Genomic DNA, 24,035 nt, shown 5'->3' on the forward strand with positions numbered 1-24,035 from the left:
TTGGCATAACCTCCCTGCTGAGTTTGTTCAAAAACCGTGTGCAAGTCTACCTAGAAGAAGCGATGCGGTTTTGAAAGCAAAATGTCATGTCATTTATTTTCCGTTAATTCACAAGGAATTTAGTTAATTGAAAAAATATATATATATTAGCACTTCTATTTCTGCAAGCATTCTTACTTTGTCGCACTTTTTCCACATCTGTCTAAAACTTTTGCACAGTACTCCATAAGAAATCACAAAACATTCACTGGGGAATCTGCAGCAACATTGCCGCACACTGCAGATTTTAGATCCAATGTCAATTATTTGCTGTGGATTTGAGCACAGATTTCACAACAAACGAGGGTGTGAAATACACCTGTTACATGTGGATTTTGATGAGGCTTCTGGTGAAGATACACACCAAAGTCAACAGTGTAAATATGTTTGTGTATGTAACCTAAATATCCATTAGACCCCATCACACACAATGTTTTCAGTGTTTTAAGGTGCATTTCAAATTTGATTCATGGCACTTTTTAAAATTTTCAAATGCTCATTTTATGGATTTGTTGCACGCTTGAAGGATTGGGCTCACCAATGACGGGCAATGAGATTGACAGGTCCCCAGTGAGTGACTTGACCTGCACTCCAATCACAGAGCTTGCTTATGTAACCAGTATAGGTCCAGGATCAGCCTGCAGGAAGCACTAACAGCTGGCTGGACAAGTGGGCAGAGGATGCAGACGGCTGTGACTGGTGTAGCAGTGATGTGAGAGGAGGCATCACGGACTGCAGCCATGGCAACCCTCATATGTTTATTGCCAATATACTTTGCATGATGAACAAACCATAAATGATGTTCTGTTTAAGGGTGTGTTTAGACAGGACATTCTCTGCATATGAAACACTGAGATGAATCCATGGCAAAATTTGAAGGAATTACGTCCACGGGGAAAATCCGCAGTATAGGTCAATTTACACTGTGGATTGCTTTCCCCAGCGCGTGCATGAGATTTCTGTAAATCTGATCCAAATTTATGGCACAGAAACTATGCCCTGTGTTAATACACCCTTAAACTGTTTATATGCAATCATCACATAGATACTAGCAAGACATTATGCACATGCACTTGAATCTACTACCTAGTTTGCTAATTCATTGTAGAGAACTGTATGGCTTCCACACTCAACCAGTGTGCTGTTAAATGCTCTTGTACCTTTTTTGGCCAAACAGAAAATATATATAGTTATACACAAACTATATTTTTAGTCACATTCAGTTGAACTTTCTTAAAAGGGAATGTATCTCATTATATATAATTAGTATTTTTATAAAAAATAAAAAACAGATAGTGAAACATTCCATTTTTCTAGGCTCTGCCATATCCTTCAAGCCACACGTAAAAGCCCTCGCCATCTCTAATATTTCTCGGATAGGCTCCTTCCTCAACAAAAATGCTACAGCATTCCCTGCCTAGCCTCTTGCAACATCCCTCTCTGTGGCTTTCCATCTAACACCCTTTCGCTCCTCCAGTCCACCCTCAATTCTGCTGCCTGACTAATCCAGCATTGTCCCTCTGCTAGTCCCTTCATTGGTTATGTATTGTCCAGAGAAACCAGTTTAAAATATTTAGAATAGATTGATTCAAAAAATGTTCTCTGCGCTCAGTTTGACAGGGCGATGCTGCGAGGCAAAAAAATCACTGCATGTCCAATTTTTTCACGTCTCTCGGAACACATTGCCCATTGTTTTAAATGGGACAGTGAAACATCGCATACCGTGCGATGTGATGCTTCCTAATGAAGTCAATTGGAAACATTTGCCACACGTGAAACAAGCGCGGAGTTTTGGAATTTCAATGAATTGATGAAAGGCGTTTTTGCAAGGAAAGCACCTTGTGTCCATGGGTAAAACACACGTTGACAAGAGCTATATTGGACTGTGTTTTTCGACCAGATATCGTGCTTGCCCGTGTGAAGGTAACCTTATACTACAGAAGGAAAAGAGGCACTAGAGTATTCTGATATGTCTGTTTATTCTCCAACACTCCTTTTTTGCTTGCTTATGGAATAGAAGATACAAGCAATAGAATGCATGGACAAAAATTATTTGAATTAGTGACAAGCACCTTAGCAAACCAGAGTCTTTGTTAATTGAACAAGATTAACCTAAAACACAAGTATAGTATAAAGGATGTAACGTTTGTATGTATATATAAAATAAAAAAAAATAAAAAAGCCAACCAAAAAGGAAAAAAAAACAGAAACCCCACAGTTTATATGAAGGCCTTTTTTTAACATCTAAATTTACAACTGTATAAATCAAAAGTGTATTGAAACTATGTACTATCTCAACAGGAAACATCTAAACGAAATGTAAACATACCTAAAAACACACAGTAATAAACATCTTTATCAACATCCAGAACTCTTCTGGCACAAATTGTGTTTGTGGAATTTTTTTCACAACATTTGTGTACATTTAGCAATGATATCAGACCTGCTTAAAGAGTCAAAAAGCAGTAAATATTAATGAACAAAGCTTTATGCTTTTAGATGTCCAGATAGTAAAACAAGTAACCTTCTATTGTCATTTAATGGAAACAAAAATCTGATATCACTAACACCAGTATCACTGATATTTACAAAAATCATTTTTTTTAATAAGTTAAAGTCAATGCAACATCCATGCAAGCTAGAAGTCTAGCTTTTTGGTTACAAGAACATGAACTATTGAAAAGTTCCGAGAAGTGAACGTGAACAATCCCTTTTCTAGTTTTTTTTCTAGGCCATATCCATTCCTCGCATTGATGATGTAAAGCCCAAGCCCATGCCTCTTTGTGTATGGGTCTGTGATCTTGCCATTTCATATTGAGCATCTAGGTTTCTAAAAACTTCTTCTTGTTGCTTCAATGTTTTGAAGCTTTCTGTGGTATCTACAGCACTTGGACCAGCTTCTTCTTCATGCTAGTAATAGAAAATAATATATGTATTACATATTGTCAGAATTACCTGTTCATTATATACAACACTACTGCATACATGGTGTGACATCTTTAGGTCTCTTAAACATATAAAAATGAATCTCAAAAATCAAAACAAAAAAACCCCCAAACGTATAACTTAATTGAAAATAAAAAGTTAGGATGCAAAATGCTTTGCAATTTTATTCAACACAAGGGGGCATTTATGTACATTTTTGTATGCCAGATTTCTGGTGTACAAATTTGTGACTTTATTTGAATCTTATACTGGACCTCCCCAAATATTCAAAAGGTGGATGAGGCTTAGCACTAGTGAGGTGTGGCCATGTATAGCCACATTTACGATCAGTTATGTGAGGAACTGGTGTAGAATTATAACTGAAACCTATGTAGACTACTTAGACTGGTGAATGAAATACTGGTTTAAGTAAATATGCCCCAGTGTCCCCCCTTACTACAGACAATGCTGAGTGGTACACGGCATCAGATACATCATCCAGAAGCATTATACATGGCTACATTCCTTAATATGTAACCAACTGTCCATTCACACTTAAATTTTCTCCTACAGCTCTGGATTCCATTTTACAGTGTCTTTTGGAATATTTCCGAATCTATACCCCTGATGGATGCCACTATATAGACACACACTGTGGTATTCATCACCCATAGGCTTCCCTTGTAAAAAAAACAAAACAATATATACCATGCAGTATATCCTTTTCTAGCTGCCTCTGTATGGAATAATGCAGCTATTTTCTCTAAAGCACACACTATAAGGCCATAACTGTGCTAATGAAAACCTATTTAAATCAACCAAGGACTCAACAGTGTTTAGCTGAATTCAGGCGGCCTTATGCGAGCTGCGCCGAGTGCTGTCTGGTTTGCAGGGGCAGTGCACACTGCATGTCCTATTCTCATTTGTGACATAAACAAGAATAAGACAAGCAGTACTTTTTTTTTCCTCCTATGGATTATCAGTCCAAGTAAGAGAAAAAAAATGCTTGTATATAGCCTCATAGGCTATAAATGGACCGTGTGCAGTCAGTGAAATACCTGGACAGCAAATGGATGGAAAATATCCCCGTCTAAGTTCAGCATTAGGTTGGCCATACATACGGATTGGGGAGTTGGATTTCAACTACTCAATCCTTTTGCTCTCAAAAAGAGAAGCCTTTCTAGCAAGCAACACTCTCCTCTCCTTTCATTTAGAACGCTTGCATACTGGCGCAGACCCCTTTATAAATTTGTCGCATCCTTTGTGAGATTTGTATGTTTTGTAACCTATCCTATTGAAAATTTCAATAAAAACGGATTGAACATAAATTTGTCGCATTTTACTCCAGTGGGCATTGTAATAAGACTGGCGTATAAAATGGCAATCTTTGTAAATGTGCCCCATAGTTTTCAATTTACTCATACATTTTTAGCAGAAATGACAGGCACAGCACACTTAAAATAAAAAAGCTAGTAACAGATTGTCATTTCATGGGGAACGCCAAGAGTTTACTTAATCCATAACTTGTCTTCACTGTCCATATTTTATAAAACTAGTCTTAAACACCTGTTTAAATAAAGAAATTCAACTAACCTTTATTCCCATTAGCTTTCTAAATTTTACATTTTGGTCCTTGTTTCCAAAATTGAGTTTCTCCCATACTTCCGCAGAGTGTGACTTGTCCTGAAATTGGAACAAAAAATATAAGCAATCAAAGCAAAAATATAAATGCAAAAAGTTCCATTATTGCAGAGGTTTCCTCCACTGACGTTACAAAGACACTTTCCTTTAGATGGCATTTCTTATTCTATCAAGAAACAAGTTGCCCCTGTTTTTAAACAATATAACTGACTAGTCTTATTGTGATATATAGCTAAGAAGCAACTGACTTACAGATACCCCCTACTTCAGGACAAAATTCTGTCCTGTGACCTGTGGGGTCAGGGTATATTACCTGCACCTGTCCTTCTCTGCCATCCGCCCGATCCGCCTGTAATGGTTCTGGTTTTTGGCCTTTCAAGATGGTCCCTGAAATTTTCCATCTAGAAAATGTGCACACTCTGCACTTGTCTGATTGACCAGTGTTGACCATATGAGCTGCACTGGCAAATCAGAGAGTAGGTGTAGTGAATTGGTATTTTACCATACTAATGTACTATTGGGATTAGGTAATAATATAACATTTGTATGGTGCCAACTTATTCCGCAGTGCCTATTAGGTAGTCTGAAGATTATGTTGGCCATCTTGGACAGATGGAAATGGGACCCAAAAATGGAACATTGAAAGGACACCAGAGAAAAACTGGTAATCTACCAGCTGCCCTCTCTGGTCCAGGACAGAATTTTTTTCCCCACAACCAGAGGGTCACTTTAATAGGGAACAATGCTTTAGTGATCTTAGACAAAAAAAACAAACAAAAAAAAAAAAACGACTAGTAAAATTACAGAAATTATATATTAAAAAATGCAGCCACCTTCACAGGTGCACCTACTAAATTTCTGCCCTTTTAACCGAATTGCTAAAAGTCATCATTGTGACCCAATTAAGTAATTCTTAGGTACACTGTTAGGAGATTTGCATATTTTTGTTTCCCTAAAATAACTTTATGCTATGGAGGAGTTTCCTATTGCTACCGGTAGTTGGGCATTTTCATAAACACTCTTTTCTTACCCCTTCTTTCTTGCCTTGCCAAAGCATTTTCCGCTTTTTCTCCTGCTCTGCAAATCTCATCGGATTTACGGCTGCTGGATTATAATAACTAGGAACAGAAATTCCGGTTTCCGCCAATGCCTTGGCCTGTAATGCAGCCATTTGAGCAGCCATAGCGATTTGAGGAGTCACCTGAGTTCCAGAAGCCAACAATGCTGCTACATTAAGCACAGACCCACCACTTGCGGCAGCAACTGAAAAGACAAAAATTTAGAAGGTATGAAATGTAAAAAGTTGTTACTTGTGTTTGAATATCTTACAGCGCTATGACTTAAGCCAGTGCCGTCTAAAAGTATATTAAAAGTAATGTCAAGCTACACTTACCACAGATACCATAAAACAAACTAAACAAGGTTTTGTTCTTAAAAGGGTTTTCCAGGCTATTTTTGATGAGCTGTCCTCAGGAGAAGTCATCAATAGTTGATCAGCTAGGGTCTGCCACTCAGAACCCTGACCAGTCAGTTGTTAGGGCGCCCGCTGTCAGCAGCAAAATACACAGGGTATGGATTGGAAGCTGATGCTGCAACCCGTGTAGTGGCCAGCGTTTGCAATTTCAGACAAAGTTCTGATTTTAATGGGAGTTGCACCTGCAATTACCAGTACGAGCCACTACAGAGGGATCAAAACATTAGCTTAAGCTCTGTACTTTGTGTGTATTACCTGTGATAACTAGCACCCTCAGCCACAATCAACTACTAATAATCTCCTTAAGCACAGACGTGCCCACGGAAAAGATGTTATGAGTTCACACAACAGAATTGATGTAAAATTTTGGTTGTGGAATGCAAGCCAAAATTCCGCAATCTAAGTGAAGGGAGTTTTAACAAACTCCATTTACTTACAGTGGAAGAAATCTGCAGCAGAAAACAGACACGTTGTGCATTTTAAAATCCACAGCATGTTGCGACATGGAAAAGAGATGAGATTTTCACAGTAGATTTCATGTATAGCAAGGAAGGAAATCTGTACAAAAAAAAATTCCACTGAAAATCTATAATAAAGTCGCCTGCAGATTTACTATGTGATGTGTGATAATAGTCTGAAAAGTGTAACTGGTCTGTCAAACTTTTGTCATGTCATAGAAACATATCAAAAGTTTTGATCAATGGTGATCCGGTTGGTGAGATCGAAATAAAAAGCTAGAATAAAGCAGCACAAACACTCAAGTGAATGCTGTCCCTGCTCACTAGCTGAAGACAGGCTCATGATGGGTCAAAAGATTTTGAAAGTGGAATTACAATTTAAGCTGGAGGTGAGCTACCCAGCAAACACTACACTCAAAGCTAAGCACTTATTTCCCTAAATTCCTCTCTAGGGTTGTGTTCTAAGGAGGAATAGGAGCCTAGTGTCCACTGTACAAATAACTGATAGGAATAGATGCAATTTTATCCAGTCTAGGCAATAGTCTGCAAACTGAATAGTGCAAAACTGATACATTATATCAGTGAAATGCTGCTGATATACATAGCTGACAAAACATTGCCTAGATTGTATAAAACTATCCACTTCTACATTGAGGACAGGACAAGCTATATACAGGACTTCAGTCTTCAAAAGCAATTCAATTACTGTAATTAACTATGAAAATGGTGAGGAACTGAAACAAAAGGATATTAAAAAACCTGTACAAATTTTCATTTATACAGCAAGTATTATTTACATAAAACCTATTTAAATAAAAAGGTATGAAAGTCTGTGAGCACCTAACTACTCAAATATTTTATAGATGCCAGTATGCCAAAACAGTGGAGCTTTAAAGGGAACCTGTCAAGTAAAAGATGCAGGCTGATCTGCAGGCAGCACAAAGAGCAGATTGATATATAGTTCTGTGGGAAAAGATTCAGTATAACTTGTAATTTACATCCCTGCAGGCAGTCCCATCAGCGATTGACAACAGTTATTGTATGATTTGATAGAGATAGCTGGACTGCATACCGGACACCTAAGCATAGAAAATTGAAGGATTTAAATGAATAAAATACAAGTTATACTTAATCTCTACTCCTAAAACTATATTGCAATCTGCTTAGCTCCATCTGCTCTATAACAGGATGTCCACACATAGGATTGCATGTAAAACTTGACAGGTTCACTTTACCTTTTCCATTAAGACATTCAATACACTTAAAGAACATTTTTCATAGAAATTTTAGACGCTGAAATAATGTGCAAATTTCCTTTTTACCTGCTGCTATTTCTTGCTGTTTTTGCTTTTCTACCATTTCTTTTTCACGCTGCTCTTGGAGTTTCTTTGCCCTCTCTAATCTGAAATAAAGGAATTATAGCTGTAAATTTATGTTACGGGAAAAAAATAAAACACACACAAAATACCTTCTTACCTTCTAGCCAGTGCTTCCTGTGCATCCATAGCAGTATTTCTTCCTCGAAATGGAGGTGGACTAGGCGGTGTCCGGCTTCGGCTCCTACTGTGTCTTCTAGGTTTGTCAACTCTCTTCTTTTTTTCGCTACATAAAAAGGAATTGAAAAAATAAAAAATAAAATGATGCAAAAATGGAAAGTTAAAAACTCTACAATCTGGAAGTTAATGAATGAATTCTGAGACCCACCGACTCCTGCTTCTACTCTTACTCCTATGGCGGTGCCTGGATCTAGATCTTGAACGAGAGCGTGGACGCCTTTTTCGATCTCTGCTCCTTGATCTGGACTTTCTCCTGTCACGGCTTTTACTACGATGCCGCCTATAACAATAAAAATTCAAAAGATGCAATTCCTTTAATTACTTTACACAATTTACCTTATGCAGAACAATTTACAAACTTCTAAAGATTATAAAGTTGGCTTCAAATATCCAAACTTGGTCAGACTTTATGCTGGAAACATTTTTACAAACATCTATGTTCTACAGGTTAAACAGAACTGTATATTCAGATTTTACAATGCCAAGAAACGGGCGCAAGTATGCAGAATAAAAATGACAGGTCAAGGACTCTGCAAAGCTTACCTATCACGTGATCTTGACCTGGAATGACTTCTCCCTCTAGATGATCTCTTTTCTTTCCGTCGATGCCTTTCCTCTCCGTTTTCTGAAGAATTAAGCCTCTCCCTCACTTTGTCTGAATGTTCTTTATCAAGGTCATCAGATCTGTGTTTCTTTGAGGATTTTTCTTTGGATTCATATCTTCTTCCCTGTTTTAACAAGAAGTTGGTTCTTTCAGGAAAATAGTGCAACAAAAAGAGTTAGTATGAGTGTCAAATGATTGCCATATGTTGTGATGTAACTTCTGTAACCTTAGTAAAGATTTAAACTAAGGCTTCATATCTGGAAGTTAATATTGGTACCTAATCAGTGTGTGATAGAGATAGACTATATATATTATGTATATAATAAATACATATATACATATGTCTTTAAATTAAATAGCATGTGCTCAGATGCAATGTATCTCAGTAGCACATAAATCAAGATTTTTAGGTAAAACGTTTTTTTTTTCCTATTCTAGTTAATTCTGGTTGATGGTTTTCCCAAGTTAAACATTAAGAACTTTGACTCTGATTCTTGAATTATGAGCTCTACCATCATGCGGGGGGGGGGGGGGGGGGGGGGGGGGGGGGACCTTAACTAAGTATCAGAAGGAGTAACTACATACACTGAACTACTTGTTTGTGTAATCTGAGAACATAATTGTAGTAAGGAATTCTGATATATAATGGAAAACTAACACTTTGGACAAACAAAAGCGTGTAAAAACATAGGGCCTAAAGCCTAGCAAATGAATCCATAAATATCTGTGAAAATAATCTGCATTCTTTTCACAAAGACATTATACATTTGCATGAACCAACAAACTCACAGTCTAAAATGAGAAATCAAATTTGGTAAATTGAAGAGCAAGGTGCAAGGACTATCACCTGAGAGTAGCTGAGGCCAATGATTGGCCGCAACAGTAACTTGCTTAGATTTCATCTGATCAACGGCGCAGATGTAAATGGAGACTTTTGGCGACATTTACAGCATTCCACACTTTTGGGAAAACGTTTTCCTCCCAGTGGACAACCCCTTTAAAATCAGATCTCTATCTCTAATGGAGAAAAAGATGACCATGACAATTAGGTGGGATAAACAAGTTTCTTGCCACTGTTGCATGCTGTCCCCCTATAGGACACCAAGTATATGCAAGAGATCCATGTTAAGCTCTCATTGGGGCAGGATTACATTGGAGATTTTTATGTTTGAAAATTGTCCAATAGAATCCGCAGCAGAAATCAGAGCCAACCTTCCAATTTCTGCTAAAGATTTAGCCCCTTTTAATGGAGAAAATCTACACATGGAAACTGTAGCAAAAAAGACATGCATTTTTTTTTCGTAACATGTATGTCAAACTTACGCTATAGAAGCTATTGGGTGGATTCCAACTGAAAACAATGGGATGCGGAAGACTTGCGAATCTAACATGTGTGAATAGGACCCTGGAGTCCTTGCATTCTTGAAATCAGTGATGATCCAAAATTACAGATTTCACTAAAGTGATATTCATAGATGTGTTTAAGAAACAGTTCATTTTGACCAAACATACCCTTTGGAAGATGAAAATACAACTGAGAAGTATGTGGGATGTGATCTGTGTAACTGGAGAACACTACACCATGCAGGGGCAAATGAACTTAAAGGGGTTTCCCATTACTTAATATTGCTGCAGCAGTTACAGGTCCTGTTCAGCAACAACCAGGAAGTACAGAGCGGCTGGGGAGCAAGTTTGATGAGAGATATGTATGCCATAATTACGTAGACATTGAAATATGGGGCTCCCTAAGAGGAGATGTAGTAAAATGATACATATGTGAACACAGATGAAAATGATTAACAGAATGGCTAACAAGGATGTCTTTCAGTGTAAGGTTCACCAGCTTTACTAAATTTGCAGATTATACAACATACATCTTACCAAATGCCATTCTCCGACACTAAAATTAATTGGCATTAGCACATCTGCTCTTTAAAAATGCACCAAGTAGCGATGACCTAATGTAAACAGATATATATTCTGTATAGTACTGCAAGAGAATTATACGGCGCCATAACGACAGACTATATATGATGACTAACGCAATCATGCATACCATAAATTAAGCTACTTTTGCCAAACAATAACTCATCTAAAAGGGAATGTATTTTTTTTTTTTTTTAAATACTTAAATGTTTCAAAAGTAGAAATGTATTTTTTTTGTCCGGTGTAAAATCAGGCCCATATTTATTCATATCCAAAATCAGGTTTGCAGAATATTATTAGCCTACTTAAAAAATGGCATCTATTTAAAAAAACAAAAGCACCTATCCACAGAGTGGTGGCATCTGATATGTGGGGATCTCAGTGTCCAACCACTGGGACTCTTAACCATCAAAAGAATATGGGTCTTGTGTCCCCCTATATGAATGGGGTGCAGCAGAGCACACACGTTGCTCCATTCATCTCTAGGAGTCCGCCAATGAGAAGCAGAGTACAGTGTTTGGCTATCCTCAGCAGCTATACCCCTTCTGCAGGCATGGAGCTAAATCAGTTTGTAAGCAGGAGAGAGGCAATTAACACACGGATCTTTGAGTATATACTGAAGGCTAGTAGTAATACCATTGCTCTTCCCAGAAAGTAAAAAGTAAAAGGTTTGAGGCTGCCTCATCTTGCCTTTACTGCGTAATCCTAGATCCTGAGCTCTACATTACTCCTCCTATGGATGGGGGTAATGAGGCGGATTATACTCAATTATACGCGAGTCTATTAGCGCTACATTACACCTATTGGCTGGGAGCAAAGAGGTGATATATGCTAGTCATGCAGAAAACCATCTCTTAGTGCTACACTACTCCCCTTATGGAAGGGGATAACTAGGCTGTATATGGTCAACGCACGGGAGTCAGTTCCTCAGCACATTAACTCCGCCTATGGAAAGTAGTAATGAGTTTGTATATTTCCACCATGTGGAATCTAGTAGTGCTATATTACTGCTCCCATGGAATGGGGTAATGAGGCGGTATATGCATGTAGGAGTTTGAGAACCATATTAACTACAGGAAAAACCTATGCTCTAGGCAGTGGTTCTTCTCACAGACATGCAGGTGGCAAGATGGGGTTTTTCGATGTGCAGGATCGGTCCTACTCTTAGCTGGAGATACCGGGGAAAGGCTGGAGCATCATCTGGCCAAACAAGTAAGACATAGGCTTGGTCATCTTGGTGTGGTGCAACATCGCCACATAAGTGAAGCCTGCCCATTGCGGAGACCAAGTGGCGAATCCAACGTAGTTCAGAATGACCCCTTGATGATTTTTCAGTAAACAAACTGAACGCTGGTTCTAATTGAGGTAATGGTATGGACCATAGGTAAAACATACTGCCTCTAGTCATGGACATTCACTAATAAAGGGGTGCAATATCCTGAAGGTAGGATAATACCAAGTCAATGCTCAGAGGGGACAGTGCAAGCTCTTTTTTCACCTCCCTGGTCTAAAAATCAGATACCACACTTGATCGTACTGATTCAAGCACTGTTCACCCTCCCCACTTGGGGATAATCAGAGAAGTTCACTAATTCCTGATTCCAACCTAGAATGGAAAAAGGAAAAATAAAAAAGGAACAAAAAAACTGCAGAGCAGGATGTTTGCCTCCTACAGACACAAAGCTAAAACGGCTTTCGCTTGGTGCATGTAAAGGGGGTAGAGCTGGTAGGAGGAATTAACTTTGTTTAGTGTCTGCCTCCTAGTGACAGGAGCTACACCCAAGAGTCTTGCTGTGTCCCTCAATGACACAGATGAGGAAATTAGATACCAACTGAAGAGTTCTCACTATAGAAAAGGAAATGTCAGCCAATTATAAGGCTTGGTGCCAAGTGTGAAAACACCAAGCTATCAGAATTTTTTTCTTTTTTAAATATACATTTTGATGATATAGACTATTAAAAAAAAAATCATCAAAAATTTATAAAGAAAAGGTTTAATTAAAAAACTTGATTTAAACAATAAGTCATTTTCTGAAAACACTTTCCTTTAAAGATTCTTTTGTAAAATAGTTTTGCCAACAGTTAAAAATAAATTTACCCCATATGAATTAATAAGGATCAAAGCTCTGCAAATTTTACATATCTATATATCATAACATTGCTTTCTGTGCTTTACGTATAACCCTTTACCTACCACTCTTCATTTTTGTTTTTTCCTCCCCACTTTAAAAAGATAACTAGGGATGAGCGAGTATACTCGCTAAAGCACTATTCGCTCAAGTAATGTGCCTTAGCCGAGTATCTCCCTGCTCGTCCCTAAAGATTCGGGGGCTGGCGCGGGGCGGGGAACTGCGGGCAGGAACGGAGGGGAGATCTCCCTCTCTCCCCTGCTCCCCGCCGCAACTCACCTGTCAGCTGCGGCGGCCCCCGAATCTTTAGGGACGAGCGGGGAGATACTAGGCTAAGGCACATTACTCGAGCGAGTAGTGCCTTAGCGAGTATACTCGCTCATCCCTAATCATAACTCTTATTTATCCAACATAGATGTCTGAGGGCTGTTTGTTTGCCGGACGAGTTGTATTTTTCAATTCTAAGGAATGATATAGAAAAACGAAATTCCGTCATCTTTAGAGGGGTCTTGTTTCTACGATGTACACAATGTAGCAAAAAAAAAAAAAAATCACATAACTATTCTATGAGTCAGTACAATTACTACGATATCAGATTTATAGTTTTTTGGCGTTACCACTTTTAAAATACAAAATATTTTTAAGAAAAAAAAACAAAAAAAAGTCTGCAGCCACCACTCATTTTTCCTTTGATATAGTTGGAAGGGGGGGGGGGGGGGGGTCGTTCTTTGTAGGACTTCTTGTAGCTTTTATTGGTACCATTTTGTGACTTTTTGATATTACATTTTTTCTTGGAAACAGGATGACCAGAAAAAAAAAAACAGCAGTATTACAGTGTTTTTTCCTTCTTTCTTTTCTGACATTGTTCACCCTGGGGTAAATAATGCAACTTTTGTAGATCGGACTTTTATGGACGCAGCGATACAAAATATGTTTTGGGGTATATTTAGATTTTAAAAAAATTTTAAATTAAAAAGGTATAGGGGACAAGAATAGTGATGAGCGAGTATACTCGCTAAGGGCAATTGCTCGAGCGAGCATTGCCCTTAGCGAGTACCTGCCCGCTCGGGAAAAAAGGTTCGGGTGCCGGCGGCGGGCAGGGAGCTGCGGGAGCTCTCTCCCCCCCCCCGCTGACTGCCGCTACTCACTGCTCCCTCGCGCCGGCACCCGAACCTTTTGTCTCGAGCGGGCAGGTACTCGCTAAGGGCAATGCTCGCTCGAGCAATTGCCCTTAGCAAGTATACTCGCTTATCTCTAGGCAAGAACTTGCGACTATTTGATACCACAGTTTTACATTATACTGCAATCTGACAGGCAATCTATCAAGCCACACCAAGGGCATTGCTGGATAAGCAATCTGCAATGGCAGCCCTGGGGGCTTTCAGAAGCCCTCCAGCTGCCATGGCATTCGAGCGGCACCCCACGATCTCATCGAAAAGCCAGGAGAAAAAATAAAAAATAAATATTTAGGACTACCAAAATATAAGAAAGCTGCAGACATAAAAAGGCACCGTCAAGTCACTGTTCCTCCACCTTACAACAACCACATACGTAGTCTCAACTAGAATGGAAAAAAAAAAGCATTATGATTTTTATATTTTAGAGATTTTGAGAAAACAGATTAATGCATAATCTATTTAGAAATGTTTCAAAGAAACAAAGAAAAAGACATCCCTTAAATAATTTTGTTTAAAAATCAAATATTAAAATCCCTAGAACAGCGGCAAAAAATAAACTAACATAAAAAGTTGTAATGGAAGTGACACAATGAACATTGAGAAAGGTTTCACAATGTTTTTCAGATAAATAGTGTTTTTTTTTAGCTAAAAAAGCAAAACTACTTGTCAGACTTTAGTCACAAGTTAACAAGGAAATATTAAGCACTACAAACAAAACAATATTTGCCGCCAATTACTATTACTTTTAGTGCATTTTTAGGGACAGAGGCTTTTCAAAAATAAATAAAAAATCCCCCCCCCTCCCCACAGGCTTCTCTGTAAGGCCCATCTCACATTTGAATAGCGAAATCCGCAATAGTCACCTACACAGGCAATCTGCGGTATTCCATATTCATTCAAAAATTAGAACATTCAGCGAACGCGACTTCTGCTCGCGGAAATTAAATCACACCATGTTCTATTTTCTTGCGGATTACACATGGATGGCTTACATTGAAATCAATGGAAACCGTCAACTCACGGCCTATTCACAATTAACATTGCGGATAGATCGCAGGTACCCGCGTCATCACCCAGCGATGGCGCAAGAAAACCAGCGATTTGGAGAGCAAAAAAATCTGTACTATGCATTTTCGATGACGCGTCAATCTGCAATACAGATTTAAACAGGTACGCGTAGACGTCAGGCAGAGACAGGGCCGGATTCCGCTGCGGGCTCCTGTATGCGAAATACGAACCAAGACTGGAAAAAACACATTTTTAAATAGTCTGCACAGAAAAACATTTTGTAAAAAATATGACATTTATGACTTTTTCCCAGTCTAAAAGAGCACTGCAGAAAGTATATGGGAGAATGCACACATTTAAAAAAAAAAAAAAAAAAAAAAAAAAAAAATCTAGTTTTTTGTGTGCTACATGGACTTCAGCTGCAGGCACACCGGTAGCCAGAGAGTGGGAGAGCTTAAAAAAAAAAATAGAAATAGAAATCACCCAGCTTCCTATCATCTTCCCCAGGAGCACCAAACTTAGTTTATGGTGCTGTAGGGAGATGACATTACTTTTAAAAAGGAGTATTTTGAGACTTAAAAAAAATATATATATTTTATTGAGGATTATGATTAATAGATTGTCATCAGGGATGCGCTGCTCAGATCACTGTTAATCAGCTGTTATCCTAGGGCTGTTGGTTGGTACTGCAACACAGCTCCCATTGAATTTAATGAGAACTGAGCCTGCAGTACCAACCAGGGCCACTGTGTTATCGTCAGCGCTTTTTGCTTCCTGCGCTGATCACAGTAACATCTGTGATCTTCTAGTGCTCCGTGGAATAAAAAAAATAAAATAAAAATTTTATATATATATATATATATAATTTTTTTTTTTTTTAAAGACTTAAGCTCCATTTACACAAGGGTAATAGCACTAACGTACATGGTGGTTTGGACACCTACTCTTCTGCTATTGTCGGCAGGAAGTTGCTGTTTACACAAGTGCACTGCCAACAACAGATAATGTTGGTGCTGCATAAAAGATGCAATCACCTAAAAAATAAGCACTGGTAAGTCTTCAAAAACCCCTTTAGAAACAAAATTCCTGGAACAACCCCCATACGTAGTCAGCTGTGGCCATTTTCATAGTATATTTGGAAAAAAAGATATTCTAATAAGCATAATGGGTTTATCTTTCACACTAAAACAATACAAATACACATACAAAACATAACTTGCTGTAAATACATCTAGGAGAGAATTCCACCTTGAGACAAATTTACAAGCTGGATTTTCAGGTACCTGGATACAACTGATGTCTATTTGCTGTAAACATTTATCTAGACAAAACAGCTGTCATACCCCCCAAGGACAAGAAAATAAGTTTGTCCAGTAGATCGACTAAAGGTGGAATTCCCATTAAACAGTTCACTCAATGTATTTCATTAGGCAAGTAGGAGGTTGAATAACTGATAGTTACCTTATCATGAAGTAGGCTTATTATTTTGCTATCTGAGTCTGCAGCGTCTTCAGTTCAGTCTCTTCGTGCTTTAGCACGCTGAGTATGATTTATTATAGAAATGTTATCATGTGGTCGAAGCACAATAATCAATTTTATATAAACGCTTCCTATCATGATGATCACCAAAAATACTGTAAAATATTAGTCCAGCTTCCAGCATCAACCTTGTACCACTGTTCAGCACTTGTTCTATAGGAAACTGGGTATCCACATTACAAAGGTAGAACAAAGTAATGTAATGAGATAGCATCCCACCTATAGTGAATATGTGCTAAACCCACAGTAAGCCCATTAGGTGGTAACAAAACGTCTTCAGAAACCCAGATTTGCTGGCTGTATGATTCATTTAGATACTGCTGAAGCTGTAATAAATACAACGTCGGGCTTCTTATAATAGGTGAGCACCTGTTGCAATAATCTGTAATGTGGTGTCCAATAAATACCATATAATTCCCCAATGTACTTACCATTTAGTAAAAATAATTCCTACATAACATACACAAAAAACAAGTTACACTACAAGATGTTAATTACCTCTTTGCTTCTGCTCCTACTCCTGTGCTTCTTTCCATCATCTATAAAGCATAAAAAAATTGCACAAGTGAATTAGTTTCCAGAAACATTAAAATAGAGTTTAACGATCACAATTAAAAGGGCATGCATGACTGTGAACTGAATTTCATAATGTTCAAATTCATCCAAAAAAGCAACTCTGCAAAACTTCATTAAAACAGAGTCTGTCATTTTTTATGAGACCCATAAGCTAAACTTATGCTGAACCCAGGAATGCGAGTATACTTACCTTCACTTGTGGTGTGCTGTCAAAGCCACTGCGGCGTGCATCCAGCAGGCTACATGGTGCAAGCATAGAGTGAAAGGACTAGTCCTTTTTATTCCATGTGTGCTTAAGCAGTCCGCCAATTGCATGAAGTGGCAGCTGTGATGGTGCACAGCAGAGAAGGCCGGATTCACACTGACAAATTTGCGCTCAAAAACTCTGCACGCAATAATCAGAAAATAGAACTCATTAAGTTATAATTGGCCTTTCAACGGCTGAGAGTATTGGTGCACGTTTGTTTGACCGTGCAAAAAGTACAGTAAAAAATGCAGTTGTGCGAACAAACTTTTTGTCTTCATAAGCAGCTCTGACATAACTTAGAAGTACACTTTGAATCATTGTCTTGCTGTAATATGGACCCCTGACGTATACACCAGAGGGTATTGCATGGCATACCAAAATGCTGCGGCAGCCCTTTTTGTCCACTGTGCCAGTTCCCAACTCTGGATCGAGCAAAAGAGCCCTAGACAATGACATATCCTCCTCCATGTTTGACAGTTGGAGTCACACTCAGGAACCATCCTTTCACCTATGCGACAGCATGTAAACAACCTGTATGACGTACCAAAGATGTCACATTTTGATTCATAAGACCTTCTTTCACTCTTCAGCAATCCATAAAAAGTATGCTTGGCCCAGGCAAGTCTTTATTTTACAATCTTAGTAGTGGCTTTCTCACTGATATTCTACCATGCAAACCTGCAAATAGAAGTCTTCTCTTCTGAAATGGAAACTTGTTTATTTTTTGCTGCATTACGCTGTGCTTGAAGATTTTGGGCTGTGAGGCGCTGATCATACAAACTGTTGACTCTCAAAAACTTGGCAACTGATTTTGTAGTGGACTTTGGTCTGCTGGAGCCTTTCCTGTAAGAGTCTCCTCCAGCTTCCAAGTGCCTTTTGATGGTATAGGAATCTGTACTGACTGCTACAGCAATTTCTCTGTAGGACCGACCTACACTTATAATGGTTATAACTATTTGGGTCTTCTTTGCTTAATTGCCTTTTTCTTACCACTATGGTAGCAATTAGAGTTGAGCGAACGTACTCTGCTGAGCTTGATGCTCGTACGAGTATTAGCGCACTCAATGGTGCTCGTTATGCGAACGAGCACCACGGCGTGTTCGAAGCCGCCCCAGTTTTTGGCTCCTCTCCGACACAGCGTGCACCAATGGCAAATTTTTTGGCTGGCAGGCGGGGGAGAGGGACAAAAATGCTCGAGTCTCCCATTGTAGTCAATGGGGTTCGTTACTCGAGTAGAGCTCTCGAATTTTACGAAAAGCTCGACTCGAATAATGCGGACCCGAGCATTTGGGTGCTCGCTCATCTCTAGTAGCAATGTGCTCTGTGCCTTGAAGAGTAAAACTGCCTGAATCCTGCCCTAGAGGGTGCTGTAATGCAGTCTGTTCCAACACTGGTTATATAGAATTAGAGGATTTAAAAGTAATCTGTAAAAGTTGAGCCACCTGAAGAAATAGTTTACAACCAGATTCAAACCATTGAACATTTCACATTATTTGTTGGGCTTAAAGTGTTTTAATGTAAAAAATACTAGGAATAATGGAGGCGTTGTAAAGCTTTTGACTGGAAGTGTACAGCTGTCCGCTTGTTGGTTGTATCTGAGACTGCATTGTGCCAATAACTTACCAGTCTTCCTTTTATGCTCCCTTGAACGTGAACGGGATCTTGAATAATGCCTATAAGCTCTAGGTGACTTTGATGGGTCACAATGCTCCATACGTTTTTCTAATGTTGGCGACAAGCTTCCAGGAGATCCATCATCTCGCTCTGGATCACTAGACTATTTAAAAAAAAACCAAAAACAATTATATAGTCATTTCTATTCCAGTCTTTTCGCAATGTTAGGGTCAGATCATCAAGCAAACACGTGCAGACCAACAATGGGCATGTTGGTCAGCGTTTCTTCCCATTGTTCACAAGGAGATAATTTGCAGTATGGAAACAAACGATTTTTAACACAATTTGCCCCTATGAAGCCATTCCCTTGCTCAAAATTCTCCACTTCTTTACCCAAACTTAAATCCTTTGACTAACCCCTTAGTGGCGAAGCCTTTTGCACCTTAATGACCAACTAATTTCATCGTCACATTCCTGGAGCCATAACTGTTAAATTTTTCCGTCGACAGTTTCACGAGGGCTTTTTATTGGCATCATTTTTAGTTATGTATTATAGGACTTATTTATTTTTAGGGGGATTGGGGAAAAACATTCTGCCATTGGTTTTTTGGATTTTATTTTTTATGTTCACAAAATAATGTTATAATCTCTAGGTCAGAACAATTCCGGCGATACCAAGTTTATACAGTTTATGTTTTTACATTTTTTCACACTTTTTATTTTTTTTAAAAAAATTAGCTTTTGTGCCTCTGCATTCCAAGAGCTATGGCATTTTTTCCATCGACTGGGCTCTATATGGGCATGTTTTTCGCGGGATGAAATCTAGTCTTCATTTATCCAATTTTTGAGAACATGTAACATTTTGATTGCTTTTTATTCAATTTTTTTCTAAAGGCAAGAGTAACAAAATTTGTACTTCTGGCATGTTATTTCTCTTTTTTATTATTTTTTTTATACAGCGTTCACTGCAGTATAAATATGTTACAATTAATTTTCTATCAAAAAAAATATAGAATAGGTCAGCACTTCCCAATAGAAATCCATAGGTGCACACTAAAGAACCTTACATTATTTAATGTTAGTATTACAGGTATGTATATTTCTGATACGGTAGCAAGTGTATTCTGAGTCCTGTTGCACTATTATATATCTACCAAAGGTTTTTTTTGTTTATTGCTGCATTCAAAGATCTTTAAAATTTTTCTTTGCCAACAGTGGTATGTAGGGAGTTTTTTTTGAAGGATGACTTGTACTTTTTAATCGCACCATTTGTTGACCCATGCAACGTTTTGATCACTTTCTATTCTGTTTTTTGTAAGGCGAAATTAGTCATTTTTGCTGTGTTCAAATTATGGATAATGTCATGTTGAGTATTAATGAAGTTGTTATGTTGAGTTATGTGGTATGGAAAACACTAAATCACTGGACAGAATTGAAATCATCCTAATGGTTGATAACATAAGTTCTTGTGATGTGACTGAGGCTTTCGATCAAGAACACCCAGGAAGACGGCCGGCCAGTAAAGGCACTGAAACTGATTCAGAAGTTGAGGGAAAACGGTAATGTCCAGGACAAACCAAGAACTGGTAATTAAATATGGCTGCCACTTATGTGTCTTGCGGATCCTTACGACAGGTGGTTGACTCACACAACCCTGCAATGTCGTTCTCCTGGTGCATTCCTGTGGACTCTTCATGAGAAACAGCCTAGCTGTCGACACCTGGGGATTGGAAACATGGCTCGGACGACCAGTTCTTGGTTTGTCCTGGGCACTACCAGTTTCCCTGAGCTTCTGAGTCAGTTTCCTGACACTTCGTGCCCTCACTGGCCGTCTTCCTGGGTTTTCCTGATTCAGAGCCTCGGCCACCTCACATGAACTTCTGTTATTGACCGGGAGAAGCGCCGCGGAAAAAAACGCGGCGGCTTTGAAGCGGCCCGGCTGCTCGCTCTTTCGCTGCAGCCGGCGCTCCCATAGAGGAGAGCGCGGCCGCAACAGAAAGAAAAAAAGACTGGATTAACAACAGGGGATTGGCCGTCCCGTGTGGACGAGATTTCTGAGAAACCTCGTCCACATGGCTGGCTTATACCGAGATTAGCGGCCGCAGGCGGATTTGCCGCGCGGAAATTCCGTCCGGAATTTTCACGGCAAATCCGCCCTGTGTGAACCCCCCCCCTTAAAGGGGTTTTCTCATTAGAAAAACAAAAACAAACAAAAAAAACACAATACTTGCCTCCCCCCCCCCCCCCCGATCTTCTCCTGGCTTCTGCAGTCCCCCGATTCACTTCACCTCCAGCCACCCAGATCCTCTTCCGCCCGTTTGAGCATCCATTCTCGGCATTCTTCTTCTTGCAGGTCAGTGTAGGTTACGTCCCTGTGACATAACGCTCACTGACTAGCAAGAAATGCTGATCTATTGTCAAGACTGTGCATGTGCGCTGTCTCGCCACGAGTGTTGATATACTATTGTTGTGAGACAGAGTGCATGCACAGTCTGAGCAATAGCTCAGTACTCCCTGGTAGGCAGTGAACGTTACATCACTAGTGACCGGGTACACTGACCTGCAGGAAGGAGACTACAGAGCATGGACGCTTCGTCACCGGATGAAGAATCGGGCAGGTGAGGTGACCCGGGGGACTACAGGAGCCAGGAGAAGATCAGCGAGGAGAAGATGTGGTAAGAAGACTGATGGGGAAGGAATAGGTAAGTATATATACTTTTTTTAAATAACAGAACCCCTTTAAATCAAGTATCCAATGACTCCTTTTCCATGGAAGTTTCTTGGGTTGAATCCAAGATGGCTGCCACAGACGGCCATAGTACCATAAAGTTTCCCCCACCCATCTAAGTGTTCTATGAAGTTTGCTACTTGTAACATGTTGTTCAGAAGATATTCCAGGTGGCCCGGACTGTCGAGTCACCCTGAATACTACAAATACCAGTCAGAATATTGCTGTATGGAGGCTATGGCTTCGCTCGCTGCTGTGAAGGTTTGGGTAGGGCCCCCGTTTCCTTTAGCGGAACCTGCAGCGCAGCCTACACCACGACAGACCCCATCAGAAGCAACAGCCAATGTTGGCGTCTAGAAGGAGGAATCCAACATGGCCGCTGCTTATATAAGCCAGCAGAAGAGGTAAAGGGGGGTGAAGGACGTCCAGACCGGAGAGTCCCAACACCCACCGATAGTCTAAAGCCAGAACCATCTCCGCAGACGCCGCTGACCGCTGGGAGGGATTGTCAGGTGGGGGGCCGGAAGGAACTTCTCCCCATTTAATGTTGGCTTCTACCTCTTATTGCCCTCCTCTGGATGAGCCCTGGGGCAGCCGGCTGGGCACGGGTCTTTGGCCTGGCACACTATGGATGCGGCCCAGACCAGCGTTATCCCGGCCCAGTGAGGCTGTACCCCCAGCTTCTACCCAATAGGAGGGGCAGAGCAGCCCCCGTCTATACCCCTGCAGTCCGCGGATGGCGGCGGCCTACAGCCTCCCAGCACTCAGGGCGCACATCACTGCGGAGAAAGGACCTAAAACCAACCGGATAAGGATAGAAGAGTCGGGTAATAAGGCCGAGCAGGCCGCAGGGAACATGGCGGAGCCGCGGCGCCATCTTCCCCCAGCTCTAGAGGCCTCGCAGCCCCCGTCCAGCAGGGTGTATCTGTGCCTACCGCCATAGTCTGTCTCCAGCGTTGTCTGTCTGCCTTCTGGCACGGAGTCCGGGTCTCGGGCTGCTCCACCTGCGCTCACACGGCACAACGACGACTGCACGAAGCGGGCGGGGCGCGAAGACCCGTATGTGCAAACACAAAGGAAGCAGCCTGCGCGCTGAGCATTCTGGGACGGCGGCCTGACGTCACGGCACCTAGCAACGTACGTCACCGCTTCAAGCCCGCCAGATTCAAGGGAGCGAGGCGTCCGCGCCCGGGCAGGTACGAGAGCAACGGGCGGGGGCGGAGGGCTATAGTGACAAACTGAGTGACGGAAATCTGCCGGCTGAGGCAGGGTAGGGTGACATAGTGATGGAGGACTGTTGGCTGAGGCAGGGTAGGGTGACATAGTGATGGAGGACTACCGGCTGAGGCAGGGTAGGGTGACATAGTGACGGAGGACTGCCGGCTGAGGCAGGGTAGGGTGACATAGTGATGGATGACTGTTGGCTGAGGCAGGATAGGGTGACATAGTGATGGAGGACTACCGGCTGAGGCAGGGTAGGGTGACATAGTGATGGAGGACTGTTGCCTGAGGCAGGATAGGGTGACCTAGTGATGGAGGACTGCCGGCTGAGGCAGGGTAGGGTGACATAGTGATGGAGGACTGCCGGCTGAGGCAGGGTAGGGTGACATAGTGATGGAGGACTGCCGGCTGAGGCAGGGTAGGGTGACATAGTGACGGAGGACTGCCGGCTGAGGCAGGGTAGGGTGACATAGTGACGGAGGACTGCCGGCTGAGGCAGGGTAGGGTGACATAGTGACGGAGGACTGCCGGCTGAGGCAGGGTAGGGTGACATAGTGACGGAGGACTGCCGGCTGAGGCAGGGTAGGGTGACATAGTGACGGAGGACTGCCGGCTGAGGCAGGGTAGGGTGACATAGTGACGGAGGACTGCCGGCTGAGGCAGGGTAGGGTGACATAGTGACGGAGGACTGCCGGCTGAGGCAGGGTAGGGTGACATAGTGACGGAGGACTGCCGGCTGAGGCAGGGTAGGGTGACATAGTGACGGAGGACTGCCGGCTGAGGCAGGGTAGGGTGACATAGTGACGGAGGACTGCCGGCTGAGGCAGGGTAGGGTGACATAGTGACGGAGGACTGCCGGCTGAGGCAGGGTAGGGTGACATAGTGACGGAGGACTGCCGGCTGAGGCAGGGTAGGGTGACATAGTGACGGAGGACTGCCGGCTGAGGCAGGGTAGGGTGACATAGTGACGGAGGACTGCCGGCTGAGGCAGGGTAGGGTGACATAGTGACGGAGGACTGCCGGCTGAGGCAGGGTAGGGTGCCATAGTGACGGAGGACTGCCGGCTGAGGCAGGGTAGGGTGCCATAGTGACGGAGGACTGCCGGCTGAGGCAGGGTAGGGTGCCATAGTGACGGATGACTGTTGGCTGAGGCAGGGTAGGGTGACATAGTG

General features: G+C 41.2%; 2 protein-coding genes across 4 annotated transcripts in view; one reads left to right on the plus strand and one right to left on the minus strand.

Moving 5' to 3' along the window:
* Positions 1 to 1,999: 1,999 nt before the first annotated feature.
* RSRC2 (arginine and serine rich coiled-coil 2) lies at positions 2,000 to 22,732 on the minus strand. 3 transcript variants are annotated; one of them, XM_066603311.1, is made up of 10 exons: positions 22,578 to 22,732; positions 18,924 to 19,077; positions 16,976 to 17,016; positions 8,637 to 8,821; positions 8,242 to 8,373; positions 8,014 to 8,139; positions 7,860 to 7,939; positions 5,636 to 5,868; positions 4,558 to 4,647; positions 2,000 to 2,949 (listed from the first exon to the last, which is right to left on the minus strand). In XM_066603311.1, exons 1-10 carry the CDS (start codon positions 22,581 to 22,583, stop codon positions 2,767 to 2,769), a joined length of 1,230 nt encoding a protein of 409 aa, XP_066459408.1. In that variant the 5' UTR covers positions 22,584 to 22,732; the 3' UTR covers positions 2,000 to 2,766. The 3 variants fall into 3 exon arrangements, with proteins under 3 accessions (XP_066459408.1, XP_066459410.1, XP_066459409.1); XM_066603313.1 differs by lacking the exon at positions 22,578 to 22,732 and adding an exon at positions 16,400 to 16,477 and having other exon boundaries at positions 8,637 to 8,843; positions 18,924 to 19,015; XM_066603312.1 differs by lacking the exon at positions 22,578 to 22,732 and having other exon boundaries at positions 8,637 to 8,843; positions 18,924 to 19,062.
* Positions 22,733 to 22,761: 29 nt separating this feature from the next.
* The window catches only part of KNTC1 (kinetochore associated 1), a 148,612-nt gene continuing 147,338 nt past the window's right edge, over positions 22,762 to 24,035 (plus strand). The window contains exon 1 of the mRNA XM_066603314.1: positions 22,762 to 22,838. The gene's annotated coding sequence lies outside the window, so the exon portion shown is untranslated. The remainder of the gene's footprint in view (positions 22,839 to 24,035) is intronic.

The sequence above is a fragment of the Eleutherodactylus coqui genome, chromosome 5, assembly GCF_035609145.1.
Source record: "Eleutherodactylus coqui strain aEleCoq1 chromosome 5, aEleCoq1.hap1, whole genome shotgun sequence".
Classification (NCBI taxonomy): domain Eukaryota; kingdom Metazoa; phylum Chordata; class Amphibia; order Anura; family Eleutherodactylidae; genus Eleutherodactylus; species Eleutherodactylus coqui.

Excerpts from the sequence above, each read along its gene's own strand:
- RSRC2 (XM_066603311.1), bottom strand. Across the intron at positions 17,017-18,923 it reads GGAGCATAAAAGGAAGACTG|ATGATGGAAAGAAGCACAGG; the intron begins GTAAGTTATTGG and ends TATGCTTTATAG. Across the intron at positions 5,869-7,859 it reads ACAGCAAGAAATAGCAGCAG|TTGCTGCCGCAAGTGGTGGG; the intron begins GTAAAAAGGAAA and ends TTGTCTTTTCAG.